Source organism: Salmo salar, chromosome ssa02, assembly GCF_905237065.1.
Source record: "Salmo salar chromosome ssa02, Ssal_v3.1, whole genome shotgun sequence".
Taxonomy (NCBI): domain Eukaryota; kingdom Metazoa; phylum Chordata; class Actinopteri; order Salmoniformes; family Salmonidae; genus Salmo; species Salmo salar.
Window position 1 is genome coordinate 4,475,001 of NC_059443.1, and position 17,500 is coordinate 4,492,500.

General features: G+C 42.6%; 1 protein-coding gene across 5 annotated transcripts in view; it reads right to left on the reverse strand.

Moving 5' to 3' along the window:
• Window positions 1–17,500, reverse strand: part of LOC106572945 (F-actin-uncapping protein LRRC16A) — a 307,628-nt gene that overhangs the window by 49,483 nt on the left and 240,645 nt on the right. For all 5 annotated transcript variants that reach the window (XM_045696617.1, XM_045696616.1, XM_045696613.1 and 2 more), the window contains 7 exons: window positions 15,395–15,488; window positions 14,618–14,716; window positions 12,973–13,101; window positions 11,823–11,954; window positions 6,505–6,680; window positions 4,522–4,609; window positions 2,740–2,880 (listed from right to left, as the gene is read on the reverse strand). In XM_045696617.1, coding sequence (XP_045552573.1) covers window positions 2,740–2,880; window positions 4,522–4,609; window positions 6,505–6,680; window positions 11,823–11,954; window positions 12,973–13,101; window positions 14,618–14,716; window positions 15,395–15,488 — 859 coding nt within the window. The remainder of the gene's footprint in view (window positions 1–2,739; window positions 2,881–4,521; window positions 4,610–6,504; window positions 6,681–11,822; window positions 11,955–12,972; window positions 13,102–14,617; window positions 14,717–15,394; window positions 15,489–17,500) is intronic.

Genomic DNA, 17,500 nt, shown 5'->3' on the forward strand with positions numbered 1-17,500 from the left:
GCGATATTCAAATACCTTAGAAATGCTATTACTTCAATTTCTCAAACATATGACTATTTTACACCATTTTAAAGCCAAGACTCTCGTTAATCTAACCACACTGTCCGATTTCAAAAAGGCTTTACAACGAAAGCAAAACATTAGATTATGTCAGCAGAGTACCCAGCCAGAAATAATCAGACACCCATTTTTCAAACTAGCATATAATGTCACATAAACCCAAACCACAGCTAAATGCAGCACTAACCTTTGATGATCTTCATCAGATGACAACCCTAGGACATTATGTTATACAATACATGCATGTTTTGCTCAATCAAGTTCATATTTATATCAAAAAACAGCTTTTTACATTAGCATGTGACTAGCATGTGACTAGCATTCCCACCGAACACTTCCGGTGAATTTACTAAATTACTCACGATAAACGTTCACAAAAAACATAACAATAATTTTAAGAATTATAGATACAGAACTCCTATATGCACTCGCTATGTCTGATTTTAAAATAGCTTTTCGGTGAAAGCACATTTTGCAATATTCTGAGTAGATAGCCCGGCATCACAGGGCTAGCTATTTAGACACCCAGCAAGTTTAGCACTCACCAAAGTCAGATTTACTATAAGAAAAATTGTATTACCTTTGCTGTTCTTCGTCAGAATGCACTCCCAGGACTTCTACTTCAATAACAAATGTTGGTTTGGTCCCAAATAATCAATTTCTAAGGTATTTGAATAACGCGCCACGGGATTCAACTGGCTGTTGAGTAGGTGGGACGATTTCGTCCCACTGGCCCTAGAGAAGTTAATGGCTGTGTAATCCAGCCCCATCTCTTTAATGGCTGTGTAATCCAACCCCATCTCTTTAATGGCTGCGTAATCCAACCCCATCTCTTTAATGGCTGCGTAATCCAACCCCATCTCTTTAATGGCTGTGTAATCCAGCCCCATCTCTTTAATGGCTGTGTAATCCAGCCCCATCTCTTTAATGGCTGTGTAATCCAACCCCATCTCTTTAATGGCTGCGTAATCCAACCCCATCTCTTTAATGGCTGTGTAATCCAGCCCCATCTCTTTAATGGCTGTGTAATCCAGCCCCATCTCTTTAATGGCTGTGTAATCCAGCCCCATCTATTTAATGGCTGTGTAATCCAACCCCATCTCTTTAATGGCTGTGTAATCCAGCCCCATCTCTTTAATAGCTGTGTAAACAACAGCAGACACACCAAGCAGTAGCCAATAAGACAATAGGATGAATCCCTTAGAACCATCCTACCATAATGAATCAACCTCTTTATCCTACCTATCCTACCATAATAAATTAACCTCCCTATCTTACCATCCTTCCATAATGAATCAACCTCTCTATTCTACCATCCTACCATAATGAATCAACCTCCCTATCCTACCATAATGAATTAACCTCCCTATTTTACCATCTTACCATAATGAATCAACCTCCCGATCTTACCATCCTACCATAATGAATCAACCTCCCTATCCTACCATAATAAATGAACCTCCCTATTTTACCATTTTAGCATAATGAATCAACCTCCCTATCCTACCATAATGAATTAACCTCCCTATCTTACCATGCTACCATAATGAATCAACCTCCCTATCTTACCACAATGAATCAACCTCCCTATCTTACCATGCTACCATAATGAATCAATCTCCCTGTCTTACCATCGTACCATAATGAATCAACCTCCATATTCTACCATCTTACCATAATGAATCAAACTCCCTATCCTACCATCATGAAAATAACCCCCCTATCCTACCATCCTACCATAATGAATCAACCTCCCTATCCTACTATAATGAATCAACCTCCCTATTTTACCATCCTACCATAATGAATCAACCTCCCTATCTTACCATCCTACCATAATGAATCAACCTCCCTATCCTACCATCTTACCATAATGAATCAACCTCCCTATCCTACCATAATGAATCAACTTCCCTATCTTACCATCCTACCATAATGAATCAACCTCCCTATCCTACCATCTTACCATAATGAATCAACCTCCCTATCCTACCATAATTAATCCACCTCCCTATCCTACCATAATGAATCAACCTCCCTATCCTACCATCCTACCATAATGAATCAACCTCCCTATCCTACCATAATGAATCAACCTCCCTATCCTACCATCCTACCATAATAAATCCAGCTCCCTATCCTACAATCTTACCATAATGAATCAACCTCCCTATCCTACCATAATGAATCAACCTCCCTATCCTACCATAATGAATCAACCTCCCTATCCTACCATCCTACCATAATGAATCCAGCTCCCTATCCTACAATCTTACCATAATGAATCAACCTCCCTATCCTACAATCTTACCATAATGAATCAACCTCCCTATCCTACCATAATGAATCAACCTCCTTATCCTACCATAATGAATCAATCTCCCTATCCTACCATAATGAATCAACCTCCCTATCCAACCATGGCCAGTAGGCACAGCATGAGGACCTGCTAATTCATTACAGTTAGATAGAACCAGTTAACCTTAATGGTAGACTAAGGATTTTGGCCTTTCAGGACGATAACCAGACATGAGCCAAGGTTAGCTCATCTCCCTGTAACACTCAGTCTGAGATTAGACATGTCTGGAACCCCAAATGAGTGGGGAACCCATGACAGGAAACAGAATGAACAGGATCCTGGCCCTCACACAAAACATATGGTCGTGTAGTGTAGTGTACCATGCATGTCTCCAGGTCCTCCAGCCTTTCTGCCTCATTCAGCTCCGTGGTGGCCCGTTTAGGAGCCCTCTCCTCGGGTACGTCCAGGTCCACAGACTCCTGCTGGACCAGAGGATGCTCCTTCCTCACCAGGTGGTCAGCCTAGGGGGGAGCAAGACATAATGAATATCACACTACTATTACTGTTACTATAGTCACTATTACTGTTACTTTGGTCACTGTTACTATGTTCACTGGTACTGTTACTACGGTCACTATTACTGTCACTATGTTCACTATTACTGTTACTACGGTCACTATTACTGTCACTATGTCCACTATTACTGTTACTACGGTCACTATTACTGTTACTATAGTCACTATTACTGTTACTATAGTCACTATTACTGTTACTTTGGTCACTGTTACTGTTACTATAGTCACTATTACTGTTACTATAGTCACTATTACTGTTACTTTGGTCACTGTTACTGTTACTATAGTCACTATTACTGTTACTATAGTCACTATTACTGTTACTATAGTCACTATTACTGTTACTATAGTCACTATTACTGTTACTACAGTCACTATTACTGTTACTATAGTCACTATTACTGTTACTATGGTCACTGTTACTGTTACTTTGGTCACTGTTACTGTTACTATAGTCACTATTACTGTTACTATAGTCACTATTACTGTTACTATAGTCACTATTACTGTTACTATAGTCACTATTACTGTTACTATAGTCACTATTACTGTTACTTTGGTCACTGTTACTGTTACTATAGTCACTATTACTGTTACTATAGTCACTATTACTGTTACTATAGTCACTATTACTGTTACTTTGGTCACTGTTACTGTTACTATAGTCACTATTACTGTTACTATAGTCACTATTACTGTTACTATAGTCACTATTACTGTTACTATAGTCACTATTACTGTTACTATAGTCACTATTACTGTTACTATAGTCACTATTACTGTTACTTTGGTCACTGTTACTACGGTCACTATTACTGTCACTATGTTCACTATTACTGTTACTTTGGTCACTATTACTGTTACTATGGTCACTATTACTGTTACTATAGTCACTATTACTGTTACTATGGTCACTGTTACTATGTTCACTATTACTGTTACTATAGTCACTATTACTGTTACTATGTTAGAATTTCACTGAATATTCAAGCTAATGTGTTGTCATGGTTATCATGAGTAGTGATGTGTTGTCATGGTTATCATGAGTAGTAATGTGTTGTCATGGTTATCATGAGTAGTAATGTGTTGTCATGGTTATCATGAGTAGTGATGTGTTGTCATGGTTATTATGAGTAGTGATGTGTTGTCATGTTATCATGAGTAGTGATGTGTTGTCATGAGTAGTGATGTGTTGTCATGGTTACCATGAGTAGTGATGTGTTTTCATGTTATCATGACTAGTGATGTGTTGTCATGGTTACCATGAGTAGCGATGTGTTGTCATGGTTACCATGAGTAGTGATGTGTTGTCGTGTTATCATGAGTAGTGATGTGTTGTCATGGTTACCAAGAGTAGTGATGTGTTGTCATGAGTCGTGATGTGTTGTCATGGTTACCATGAGTAGTGATGTGTTGTCATGGTTATCATGAGTAGTGATGTGTTGTCATGTTATCATGAGTCGTGATGTGTTGTCATGGTTACCATGAGTAGTGATGTGTTGTCATGGTTACCATGAGTAGTGATGTGTTGTCATGGTTACCATGAGTAGTGATTGCACTGTATCTCCAGGCATGATTAAGACTCACCAGTGTGTGCTGAGAGCCAGACAGGGCTTCTAGGATCTCATCTACGATACGGTCTGAGAGGAAGGAAGCCAGGCTCAGCTTTACCTCACTAGGAGAGACACAGAGGGGTGAAGAGGAGAGAAACAGAGGGATGAAGTAAGAAAAAGGAGAGATGCTTCATTCATTCCCACTTCACAGGGTCAACACTGAGGCAAGGCTGTGTGGGCCATCAGACCAGCAGGCTGTGAACAACCCTGTGGCGTTCTAAATGACAGTGTGAATCTACACTAGAAGGATAGAGACCTGCACACTGTCCAACTACAGGACCAATAAGTGGGGCTCTAACAATCAGGGCCACTGCTATGAGCAGAACACAGACAGTGACAGAGGATACAGACAGACACGTCATCTCTGTAGATAACACAATACCAGGATACTGCTTCTCAATGTACTCAGGCTTGTCAGCCAGAGGCCCTAGTTCATTCAGCCAAGACAACAAGGACATCGAGGTTAGTGATTTCAGGACAACAGCAAAAATAATGGTGAATTTTAGCAACGTTAGAAAGTTGGGACACCGTTAGTGTGGAGTAAAGTGTCTTGCCATATACAGTGAGGGAAAAAAGTATTTGATCCCCTGCTGATTTTGTACGTTTGCCCACTGACAAAGAAATGATCAGTCTATAATTTTAACGGTAGGTTTATTTGAACAGTGAGAGACAGAATAACAACAAAAAAATCCAGAAAAATGCATCTTAAAAATGTTAGAAATTGATTTGCATTTTAATGAGGGAAATAAGTATTTGACCCCCTCTCAATCAGAAAGATTTCTGGCTCCCAGATGTCTTTTATACAGGTAACGAGCTGAGATTAGGAGCACACTCTTAAAGGGAGTGCTCCTAATCTCAGCCTGTTACCTGTATAAAAGAAACCTGTCCACAGAAGCAATCAATCAATCAGATTCCAAACTCTCCACCATGGCCAAGACCAAAGAGCTCTCCAAGGATGTCAGGGACAAGATTGTAGACCTACACAAGGCTGGAATGGGCTACAAGACCATCGCCAAGCAGCTTAGTGAGAAGGTGACAACAGTTTGTGCGATTATTCGCAAATGGAAGAAACACAAAAGAACTGTCAATCTCCCTCGGCCTGGGGCTCCATGCAAGATCTCACCTCGTGGAGTTGCAATGATCATGAGAGCGGTGAGGAATCAGCCCAGAACTACACGGGAGGATCTTGTCAATGATTTCAAGGCAGCTGGGACCATAGTCACCAAGAAAACAATTGGTATAACACTATGCCGTGAAGGACTGAAATCCTGTAACGCCCGCAAGGTCCCCCTGCTCAAGAAAGCACATATACATGCCGTCTGAAGTTTGCCAATGAACATCTGAATGATTCAGAGGACAACTGGGTGAAAGTGTGGTGGTCAGATGAGACCAAAATGGAGCTCTTTGGCATCAACTCAACTCGCCGTGTTTGGAGGAGGAGGAATGCTGCCTATGACCCCAAGAACACCATCCCCACTGTCAAACATGGAGGTGGAAACATTATGCTTTGGGGGTGTTTTTCTGCTAAGAGGACAGGATAACTTCACCGCATCGAAGGGACGATGGACGGGGCCATGTACCGTCAAATCTTGGGTGAGAACCTCCTTCCCTCAGCCAGGGCATTGAAAATGGGTCGTGGATGGGTATTCCAGCATGACAATGACCCAAAACACACGGCCAAGGTAAACAAAGGAGTGGCTCAAGAAGAAGCACATTAAGGTCCTGGAGTGGCCTAGCCAGTCTCCAGACCTTAATCTCATAGAAAATCTGTGGAGGGAGCTGAAGGTTCGAGTTGCCAAATGTCAGCCTCGAAACCTTAATGACTTGGAGAAGATCTACAAAGAGGAGGAAATTATAGACTGATCATTTCTTTGTCAGTGGGCAAACGTACAAAATCAGCAGGGGATCAAATACTTTTTTCCCTCACTGTATACACATCAATCAACTCTAGTCTCACCTGATCTTGTTGATGATGTCGACTCCAGACTGTTCCAGCAGGGTGTTCTTGACGAAGCTACGGGGGACCACCATCTTAGCAGTGCTGGCTTTGATCAGGTCCTGACGAAGGTTAGTCTTCCTCATCACATGGGGACAGAGACCCTCCGCAGCATCCACCATGGACTCCAACAGACTCTGATGGAGGAAATACATCACAATCAGGCTCCCTAATCTCTACATCCACCACAGACTGACAGGGATCAAATAGATTACCAGAGCCATCATCACCACCACTAGTGAAATAACATAACAAGGTTCTGGTTATGACAGATCACCACTAGTGAAATAACATAACAAGGTGCTGGTTATGACAGATCACCACTAGTGAAATAACACAACAAGGTGCTGGTTATGACAGATCACCACTAGTGAAATTACACAACAAGGTGCTGGTTATGACAGATCACCACTAGTGAAATAACACAACAAGGTGCTGGTTATGACAGATCACCACTAGTGAAATAACACAACAAGGTGCTGGTTATGACAGATCACCACTAGTGAAATAACATAACAAGGAGCTGGTTATGACAGATCACCACTAGTGAAATAACACAACAAGGTGCTGGTTATGACAGATCACCACTAGTGAAATTACACAACAAGGTGCTGGTTATGACAGATCACCACTAGTGAAATTACACAACAAGGTGCTGGTTATGACAGATCACCACTAGTGAAATAACACAACAAGGTGCTGGTTATGACAGATCACCACTAGTGAAATAACACAACAAGGTGCTGGTTATGACAGATCACCACTAGTGAAATAACACAACAAGGTGCTGGTTATGACAGATCACCACTAGTGAAATAACATAACAAGGAGCTGGTTATGACAGATCACCACTAGTGAAATAACACAACAAGGTGCTGGTTATGACAGATCACCACTAGTGAAATTACACAACAAGGTGCTGGTTATGACAGATCACCACTAGTGAAATAACACAACAAGGTGCTGGTTATGACAGATCACCACTAGTGAAATAACATAACAAGGTGCTGGTTATGACAGATCACCACTAGTGAAATAACACAACAAGGTGCTGGTTATGACAGATCACCACTAGTGAAATAACACAACAAGGTGCTGGTTATGACAGATCACCACTAGTGAAATAACACAACAAGGTGCTGGTTATGACAGATCACCACTAGTGAAATAACACAACAAGGTGCTGGTTATGACAGATCACCACTAGTGAAATAACACAACAAGGTGCTGGTTATGACAGATCACCACTAGTGAAATAACACAACAAGGTGCTGGTTATGACAGATCACCACTAGTGAAATAACACAACAAGGTGCTGGTTATGACAGGAACAACTGAGTATTCAAAACACATTGTCTTTTGTAGTGTGTTGTTTTGATATATTTTTAAATCTCTGAAATGATGTCATACAGCTCAACCACTAGAATGATTACAACATCTTTAGATCACCCTTAAGGTCAGGATATGGTTGCTAGTGGATATGGTTGCTGGTAAATATGGTAGCTAGTGGATATGGTAGCTAGTGGATATGGTAGCTAGTATATATGGTAACTAGTATATATGGTAGCTAGTGGATATGGTAGCTAGTGGATATGGTAGCTAGTGGATATGGTAGCTAGTATATATGGTAACTAGTGGATATGGTAGCTAGTGGATATGGTAGCTAGTATATATGGTAGCTAGTGGATATGGTTGTTAGTGGATATGGTTGCTAGTGGATATGGTTGCTAGTGTATATGGTTGCTAGTAGATATGGTTGCTAGTGTATGGTTGCTAGTGTATGGTTGCTAGTGGCTATGGTAACTAGTGGATATGGTAACTAGTGGATATGGTAGCTAGTGGATATGGTGGCTAGTGGATATGGTAGCTAGTGGATATGGTTGCTAGTAGATATGGTTGCTAGTGGATATGGTTGCTAGTGTATGGTTGCTAGTGGATATGGTTGCTAGTGAATATGGTTGCTGGTGGATATGGTTGCTAGTGGATATGGTAGCTAGTATATGGTAGCTAGTGGATATGGTTGCTATTGTATGGTTGCTAGTGGATATGGTTGCTGGTGGATATGGTTGCTAGTGGATATGGTTGCTAGTGGATATGGTTGCTAGTGGATATGGTTGCTAGTGGATATAGGTTGCTTGTCGATATGGTTGCTAGAAAATATGGTTGCTAGAAAATATGGTTGCTAGTGGATATGGTAACTAGTGTATATGGTTGCTAGTGTATATGGTTGCTAGTATATGGTAACTAGTGGATATGGTTGCTAGTGGATATGGTTGCTAGTAGATATGGTTGCTAGTGTGTGGTTGCTAGTAGATTGGTTGCTAGTGGATATGGTTGCTAGTGGATATGGTTGCTAGTAGATATGGTTGCTAGTGGATATGGTTGCTAGTGAATGTGGTTGCTAGTGGACGTGGTTGCTAGTGGATGTGGTTGCTAGTAGATGTGGTTGCTAGTAGATGTGGTTGCTAGTAGATATGGTTGCTAGTGGATATGGTTGCTAGTGGATATGGTTGCTAGTGGATATGGTAGCTAGTGGATATGGTTGCTAGTATATATGGTAACTAGTGGATATGGTTGCTAGTGGATGTGGTTGCTAGTAGATGTGGTTGCTAGTATATATGGTTGCTAGTATATATGGTTGCTAGTGTATATGGTTGCTAGTAGGTATGGTTGCTAGTGGATATGGTTGCTAGTGGACATGGTTGCTAGTGGACGTGGTAGCTAGTGGATGTGGTTGCTAGTAGATGTGGTTGCTAGTAGATGTGGTTGCTAGTAGATATGGTTGCTAGTAGATATGGTTGCTAGTGGATATGGTTGCTAGTGGATATGGTTGCTAGTGGATATGGTTGCTAGTGGATATGGTAGCTAGTGGATATGGTTGCTAGTGGATATGGTAGCTAGTGTATATGGTAGCTAGTGGATATGGTTGCTAGTGTATGGTTGCTAGTGGATATGGTTGCTAGTGAAATATGGTTGCTGGTGGATATGGTTGCTAGTGGATATGGTTGCTAGTAGATATGGTTGCTAGTGGATATGGTTGCTAGAAAATATGGTTGCTAGTGGATATGGTAACTAGTGGATATGGTTGCTAGTGTATATGGTTGCTAGTATATGGTAACTAGTGGATATGGTTGCTCGTGGATATGGTTGCTAGTAGATATGGTTGCTAGTAAATATGGTTGCTAGTAGATATGGTTGCTAGTGGATATGGTTGGTAGTGGATATAGTTGCTCGTAGATATGGTTGCTAGTGGATATGGTTGCTAGTAGATATGGTTGCTAGTGGATATGGTAGCTAGTGGATATGGTAGCTAGTGGATATGGTAGCTAGTGGATATGGTAGCTAGTGGATATGGTTGCTAGTAGATGTGGTTGCTAGTAGATGTGGTTGCTAGTTATTATGGTTGCTAGTAGATATGGTTGCTAGTAGATATGGTTGCTAGTAGATATGGTAGCTAGTGGATATGGTTGCTAGTGGATATGGTTGCTAGTATATGGTTGCTAGTAAATATGGTAGCTAGTGGATATGGTTGCTAGTGGATATGGTTGCTAGTGGATATGGTTGCTAGTGGATATGGTAGCTAGTGGATATGGTTGCTAGTGGATATGGTTGCTAGTAGATGTGGTAGCTAGTGGATATGGTTGCTAGTAGATGTGGTAGCTAGTGGATATGGTTGCTAGTACTTAAAGCGTTATGGTTTTAAAAGGAGGAAAGTCTACAACTCCCAGTGTAATAAACACAGTCTGATAAACCCCTAGTTCCATTACAGCTTCTCTGTCTGGAGGAGAAATCTAACATCTAGCACCAACACAGATCCATTCATCTGACCTACTGATAACTGGAAACTAGTTTGTTGTGTTCCACATGACACCCTATTCCCTATTTGGTGCACTACTTTTGACTAGGGCCCGTATGGCACCCTATTCCCTGTATAGTGTCCTGCAGGGCCCATATGGCCCTGGTCAAAAGTAGTGCACTATATATAGTGAATAGGGTACCAATTGGGACATAACAGTTATCTCCTCTGCCTCGTGGTAGGAAGTAAACCACTGAATTAACACTATAATTAAAGTATGGCCCAATCTCCTCTCGGATGGATACCCAGATTAACAACATGTCATTAACCCTCAGGTTACGACCACTTCAGTGGTCAGTGTGCGTGTCTGTGTCTGTACAGTATGTGTGTTTGTGTGTTTGTGTGTGTGTCTGTGTGTGTCTGTGTGTGTGTGTGTATCAGGCTCCCTCACAGAAGTCCTTCTCTCTGCTCTGATTACAGGCTGAGGGAAACAGCTCCTCTGCTGACAACAACCACCACCACAGCATTAAGGCCTGGGAGTTCTGAGCATATTTATTACAGTCCAGCTTCGGGGGGGGTGTCTGGAGGGCAGAGAGAGACGAGACGAGGATGTCTGCCTACCTGCCAAGAACATACTGCTGCCCATACCAATAACATCCGCTCTTGTCAAACTGTCTTTTAGGATGTCAGAACCCTGCTCTTTTGAAATATACACATTTCTGGAGATGGAACCTGTTCAGAGCAGTATCGTGGCAGCATATTCTAGTCTCATTTATTGTTTTTTATTTTACCCCCTTGTTCGCCCCAATGTCGATCTGGTCTCATCGCTGACTCCCCAACGGGCTCGGGAGGCGAAGGTCGAGTCATGCGTCCTCTAATGACCCGCCAAACCATGCTTCTTAACACCCGCCCTCTTAACCCGGAAGCTAGCCGCATGTGCCGCACTATGGGACTCCCGATCACGGCCGGTTGTGATACAGCCCAGGATGGAACCCGGGTCTGTAGTGACGCCTCTAGCTCTGCGAGGCAGTGTGTTAGACCGCTGAACCAGGGTCTGTAGTGACGCCTCTAGCTCTGCGAGGCGGTGTGTTAGACCGCTGAACCCGGGTCTGTAGTGACGCCTCTAGCACTGCGAGGCAGTGTGTTAGACCACTGAACCCGGGTCTGTAGTGACGCCTCTAGCACTGCGAGGCAGTGTGTTAGACCGCTGAACCAGGGTCTGTAGTGACGCCTCTAGCTCTGCGAGGCAGTGTGTTAGACCGCTGAACCCGGGTCTGTAGTGACGCCTCTAGCACTGCGAGGCAGTGTGTTAGACCGCTGAACCAGGGTCTGTAGTGACGCCTCTAGCTCTGCGAGGCAGTGTGTTAGACCGCTGCGCTACTTGGGAGACCCCTAATCAACATTTTTAAAACAACCATCATCAGTTCTCTTCAAACATTTACTTCCTTGACTTTTTGTGCCTGTTTAAAACCATGGCCCCTACCTGTAGCTGTTCATCCATGACCCTGGCCACCTCTCCAGCCATGGACTCCAGTTTCTCCTGGATGGGTCCTACTGACTGACCGTTGACCTCTTCTCTGGACGCTGCTCCCAGGTGGTACAGGTTAGGAAGCAGCTGGGGGGAGGAGAGTAGAGAGCAGGAGGAGAGGACAGGACAGGAGGTGGAGAGGAGGAGAGGACAGGAGGAGGAGAGGAGGAGGAGAGGAGGGCAGAGGAGGAGAGAACAGGAAGAGGAGAGGACAGGAGGAGGAGGAGGAGAGGACAGGAAGAGGAGAGGACAGGAGCAGGAGAGGACAGGACAGGAGGTGGAGAGGAGGAGACGACAGGAGGAGAGGACAGGAGGAGGAGAGGAGGACAGGAGGGGAGAGGAGGAGGAGGAGAGGACAGGAGGAGGAGAGGAGGGCAGAGGAGAGGAGGACAGGAGGTGGAGAGGAGGAGGAGGAGGAGAGGAAGAGGAGAGGACAGGAGGAGGAGGAGGAGAGGACAGGAGGAGGAGGAGGAGGAGGAGAGGACAGGAGGAGGAGAGGACAGGAGGAGGAGAGGACAGGAGGAGGAGGAGGAGGAGGAGAGGACAGGAGGAGGAGAGGACAGGAAGAGGAGAGGACAGGAAGAGGAGAGGACAGGAGGAGGAGGAGAGGACAGGAAGAGGAGAGGACAGGAGGAGGAGGAGAGGACAGGAGGAGGAGGAGAGGACAGGAGGAGGAGGAGAGGACAGGAGGAGGAGAGGACAGGAAGAGGAGAGGACAGGAAGAGGAGAGGACAGGAAGAGGAGAGGACAGGAGGAGGAGGAGGAGGAGGAGAGGACAGGAGGAGGAGAGGACAGGAAGAGGAGAGGACAGGAAGAGGAGAGGACAGGAGGAGGAGGAGGAGGAGGAGAGGACAGGAGGAGGAGAGGACAGGAGGAGGAGAGGACAGGAAGAGGAGAGGACAGGAAGAGGAGAGGACAGGAAGAGGAGAGGACAGGAAGAGGAGAGGACAGGAGGAGGAGGAGGAGGAGGAGAGGACAGGAGGAGGAGAGGAGGAAAGGGTTAGAAATGGGGTTGTAACATTTAAACTGTTAGGGGATTCTATCTTAGTGTGCAGAATGTTCAATGTTGGATTATGGGTTAGATCTTAACTAAATGACCAGTCACCGTTTTGGAGTTCCTGGCATCCTTCATCAGGTTTTCAGCCGTCTTGACGTCGTCTGAGATCCCGTCTGTCTCTGAGTTCCTCAGGGAGTTGAGATGGTCCTGGACTTTCACACAGATCCTGTCAATCATCTGAAGAACAACAACAAGAAGAAGAAGAGTGTGAGACAGGAACAAAGCAGTTCTGTCTAGCAGTGAAACCCTTAACTCAAGATGGAAGACAATCTGAGAGGAATAGTAGACAGGACTTCAGAGTATCTTGAGGAGAAACTTGAATCATCTTCAGATGCCAATACAATCTTTTACGCTCCTCTCAAATTACAGGAAATACAAACCGTCACACATCTTCACCATGAAATGAATCACTAAGAATCGTGTCTCATCTTAACCATGAAATGAATCACTAAGCACTGTGTCTCATCTTCACCATGAAATGAATCACTAAGCACTGTGTCTCATCTTCACCATGAAATGAATCACTAAGAATCGTGTCTCATCTTCACCATGAAATGAATCACTAAGAATCGTGTCTCATCTTCACCATGAAATGAATCACTAAGAATCGTGTCTCATCTTCACCATGAAATGAATCACTAAGAATCGTGTCTCATCTTCACCATGAAATGAATCACTAAGAATCGTGTCTCATCTTCACCATGAAATGAATCACTAAGAATCGTGTCTCATGTTCACCGTTAAATGCCTAAGCATCGTGTCTCACATAGTAACCGAGTCAGGTTTGTAGGCCTCCTTGCTCGCACACGCTTTTTCAGTTCTTCCCACAAATGTTCTATAGGGTGAGGTCAGGGCTTTGTGATGGCCACTCCAATACCTTGACTTTGTTGTCCTTAAGCCATTTTGCCACAACTTTGGAAGTTTGCTTGGGGTCATTGTCCATTTGGAAGACCCATTTGCGACCAAGCTTTAACTTCCTGACTGATGTCTAGAGATGTTGCTTCAATATATCCACATAATTTTCCTTCCTCATGATGCCATCTATTTTGTGAAGTGCACCAGTCCCTCCTGCAGCAAAGCACCCCCACAACATGCTGCTGCCACACAATCAAAACAGTTAGCCTGTCCCCTGCTCCCACAAGTGACCTCAGTGTTAACCAGTGGTCAGGGGAGACAGTTTCACAGGAGGGACCTCAGTGTTAACCAGTGGTCAGGATAGACAGTTTCACAGGAGGGACCTCAGTGTTAACCAGTGGTCAGGGGAGACAGTTTCACAGGAGGGACCTCAGTGTTAACCAGTGGTTTCACAGTTTCACAGGAGGGAGATTACAGGCTGTTAGTGCGGTGATTAAACACAATGCTACGCTCAATAACTCAACTAAATCAAGTCGAGCTAGGACCCCTGTGTTGCTGACCCCCGTGTTGCTGACCCCCGTGTTGCTGACCCCTGTGTTGCTGACCCCCGTGTTGCTGACCCCCGTGTTCCCACCCCCCGTGTTGCTGATCCCCGTGTCGCTGACCCCCGTGTTCCCGCCCCCCGTGTTCCCGCCCCCCGTGTTGCTGACCCCCGTGTCGCTGACCCACGTGTCGCTGACCCCTGTGCTGCTGACCCCTGTGCTGCTGACCCCGGTTTTACCTCTGCAGCTGTATTTAGATGGTACTGTATTTTTAAATACTGTTGTGCGTGTGTCACCTGTTGAGTGGTGGTGGTAACGATCCCCTGTTGGAGGCGGTAGGCCTGCTCCTGGAGGTATTGACGAGTCTCATGGTTCCGGAACAGGTAGTTCTCAATCTGACGAGAGCAGAGAGCATTACTCTGTCAGCCATTTGTCATAGCAATGATATCCAAGAAGCAAAATGGTTGTAACTCATTGTATTTGTGTGTTAGGTGAATATATATGTTAGAATTGTTTTTGTACCCAGACTACACAATAAATCCCAAATGGAAAAATAACGATATTGATTGATAGTTCAACCATGGTTCAACCAGGTCCTCAGAGGTTTTAAGAGCCTGACTCACCTTCAGTCTTCTCTGGGTTTTAAGAGCCTGACTCACCTTCAGTCTTCTCTGGGTTTTAAGAGCCTGACTCACCTTCAGTCTTCTCTGGGTTTTAAGAGCCTGACTCACCTTCAGTCTTCTCTGGGTTTTACGAGCCTGACTCACCTTCAGTCTTCTCTGGGTTTTAAGAGCCTGACTCACCTTGAGCAGGGCGTCCTCAGTCTTCTCTGGGCTGGCTTTGAGAGCCTGACTCACCTTGAGCAGGGCGTCCTCAGTCTTCTCTGGGCTGGCTTTGAGAGCCTGACTCACCTTGAGCAGGGCGTCCTCAGTCTTCTCTGGGCTGGCTTTGAGAGCCTGACTCACCTTGAGCAGGGCGTCCTCAGTCTTCTCTGGGCTGGCTTTAAGAGCCTGACTCACCTTGAGCAGGGCGTCCTCAGTCTACTCTGGGCTGGCTTTGAGAGCCTGACTCACCTTGAGCAGGGCGTCCTCAGTCTTCTCTGGGCTGGCTTTGAGAGCCTGAGACGCATCGATGATGGGGATAGGCATGAACCGGATGGTGAAGTTTCTGTCAAGGAGATGGACAGTCTCATAAATGTAGCATAGTTTAAACACATAGTATAATGTATTTATTCATTACAGTCATATTTAACCATATATTGTCATTCATATTTGATTGCTGTATTCATATTTAAACAGATATTATGACCCGATTAGTTATAGAAATCTGAATTGGTTTAACAGCCAGTCATGAACTATTGTAATATTCCTGACTATTATAATGTGGCAGTATAGGTTCTAACATTATAACGCATACAGTATCTGATTCAACTAATGTGATTCTTTTAGCATTATAATGCATACAGTATCTGATTCAACTAATGTGGTTCTACCTGCTAGCATTATAATGCATACAGTATCTGATTCAACTAATGTGATACTACCTGTTAGCATTATAATGCATACAGTATCTGATTCAACTAATGTGATTATTTTAGCATTATAATGTATACAGTATCTGATTCAACTAATGTGATTCTACCTGTTAGCATTATAATGCATACAGTATCTGATTCAACTAATGTGATTCTACCTGTTAGCATTATAATGCATACAGTATCTGATTCAACTAATGTGATACTACCTGTTAGCATTATAATGCATACAGTATCTGATTCAACTAATGTGATTCTTTTAGCATTATAATGCATACAGTATCTGATTCAACTAATGTGGTTCTACCTGCTAGCATTATAATGCATACAGTATCTGATTCAACTAATGTGATACTACCTGTTAGCATTATAATGCATACAGTATCTGATTCAACTAATGTGATTCTTTTAGCATTATAATGTATACAGTATCTGATTCAACTAATGTGGTTCTACCTGTTAGCATTATAATGCATACAGTATCTGATTCAACTAATGTGGTTCTTTTAGCATTATAATGTAAACAGTATCTGATTCAACTAATGTGATTCTACCTGTTAGCATTATAATGTATACAGTATCTGATTCAACTAATGTGATACTACGTGTTAGCATTATAATGCATACAGTATCTGATTCAACTAATGTGATTATTTTAGCATTATAATGCATACAGTATCTGATTCAACTAATGTGATTATGTTAGCATTATAATGCATACAGTATCTGATTCAACTAATGTGATTCTACCTGTTAGCATTATAATGCATACAGTATCTGATTCAACTAATGTGATTATTTTAGCATTATAATGTATACAGTATCTGATTCAACTAATGTGATTCTACCTGTTAGCATTATAATGCATACAGTATCTGATTCAACTAATGTGATTCTAACTGTTAGTATTATAATGCATACAGTATCTGATTCAACTAATGTGATTCTTTTAGCATTATAATGCATACAGTATCTGATTCAACTAATGTGATACTACCTGTTAGCATTATAATGCATACAGTATCTGATTCAACTAATGTGATTCTTTTAGCATTATAATGTATACAGTATCTGATTCAACTAATGTGATTCTACCTGTTAGCATTATAATGCATACAGTATCTGATTCAACTAATGTGATTATTTTAGCATTATAATGTATACAGTATCTGATTCAACTAATGTGATTCTTTTAGCATTATAATGTATACAGTATCTGATTCAACTAATGTGATTATTTTAGCATTATAATGCATACAGTATCTGATTCAACTAATGTGATTCTTTTAGCATTATAATATATACAGTATCTGATTCAACTAATGTGATTCTAACTGTTAGTATTATAATGTATACAGTATCTGATTCAACTAATGTGATTATTTTAGCATTATAATGTATACAGTATCTGATTCAACTAATGTGATTCTTTTAGCATTATAATGTATACAGTATCTGATTCAACTAATGTGATTCTACCTGTTAGCATTATAATGCATACAGTATCTGATTCAACTAATGTGATTCTTTTAGCATTATAATGCATACAGTATCTGATTCAACTAATGTGATTCTACCTGTTAGCATTATAATGCATACAGTATCTGATTCAACTAATGTGATTATTTTAGCATTATAATGTATA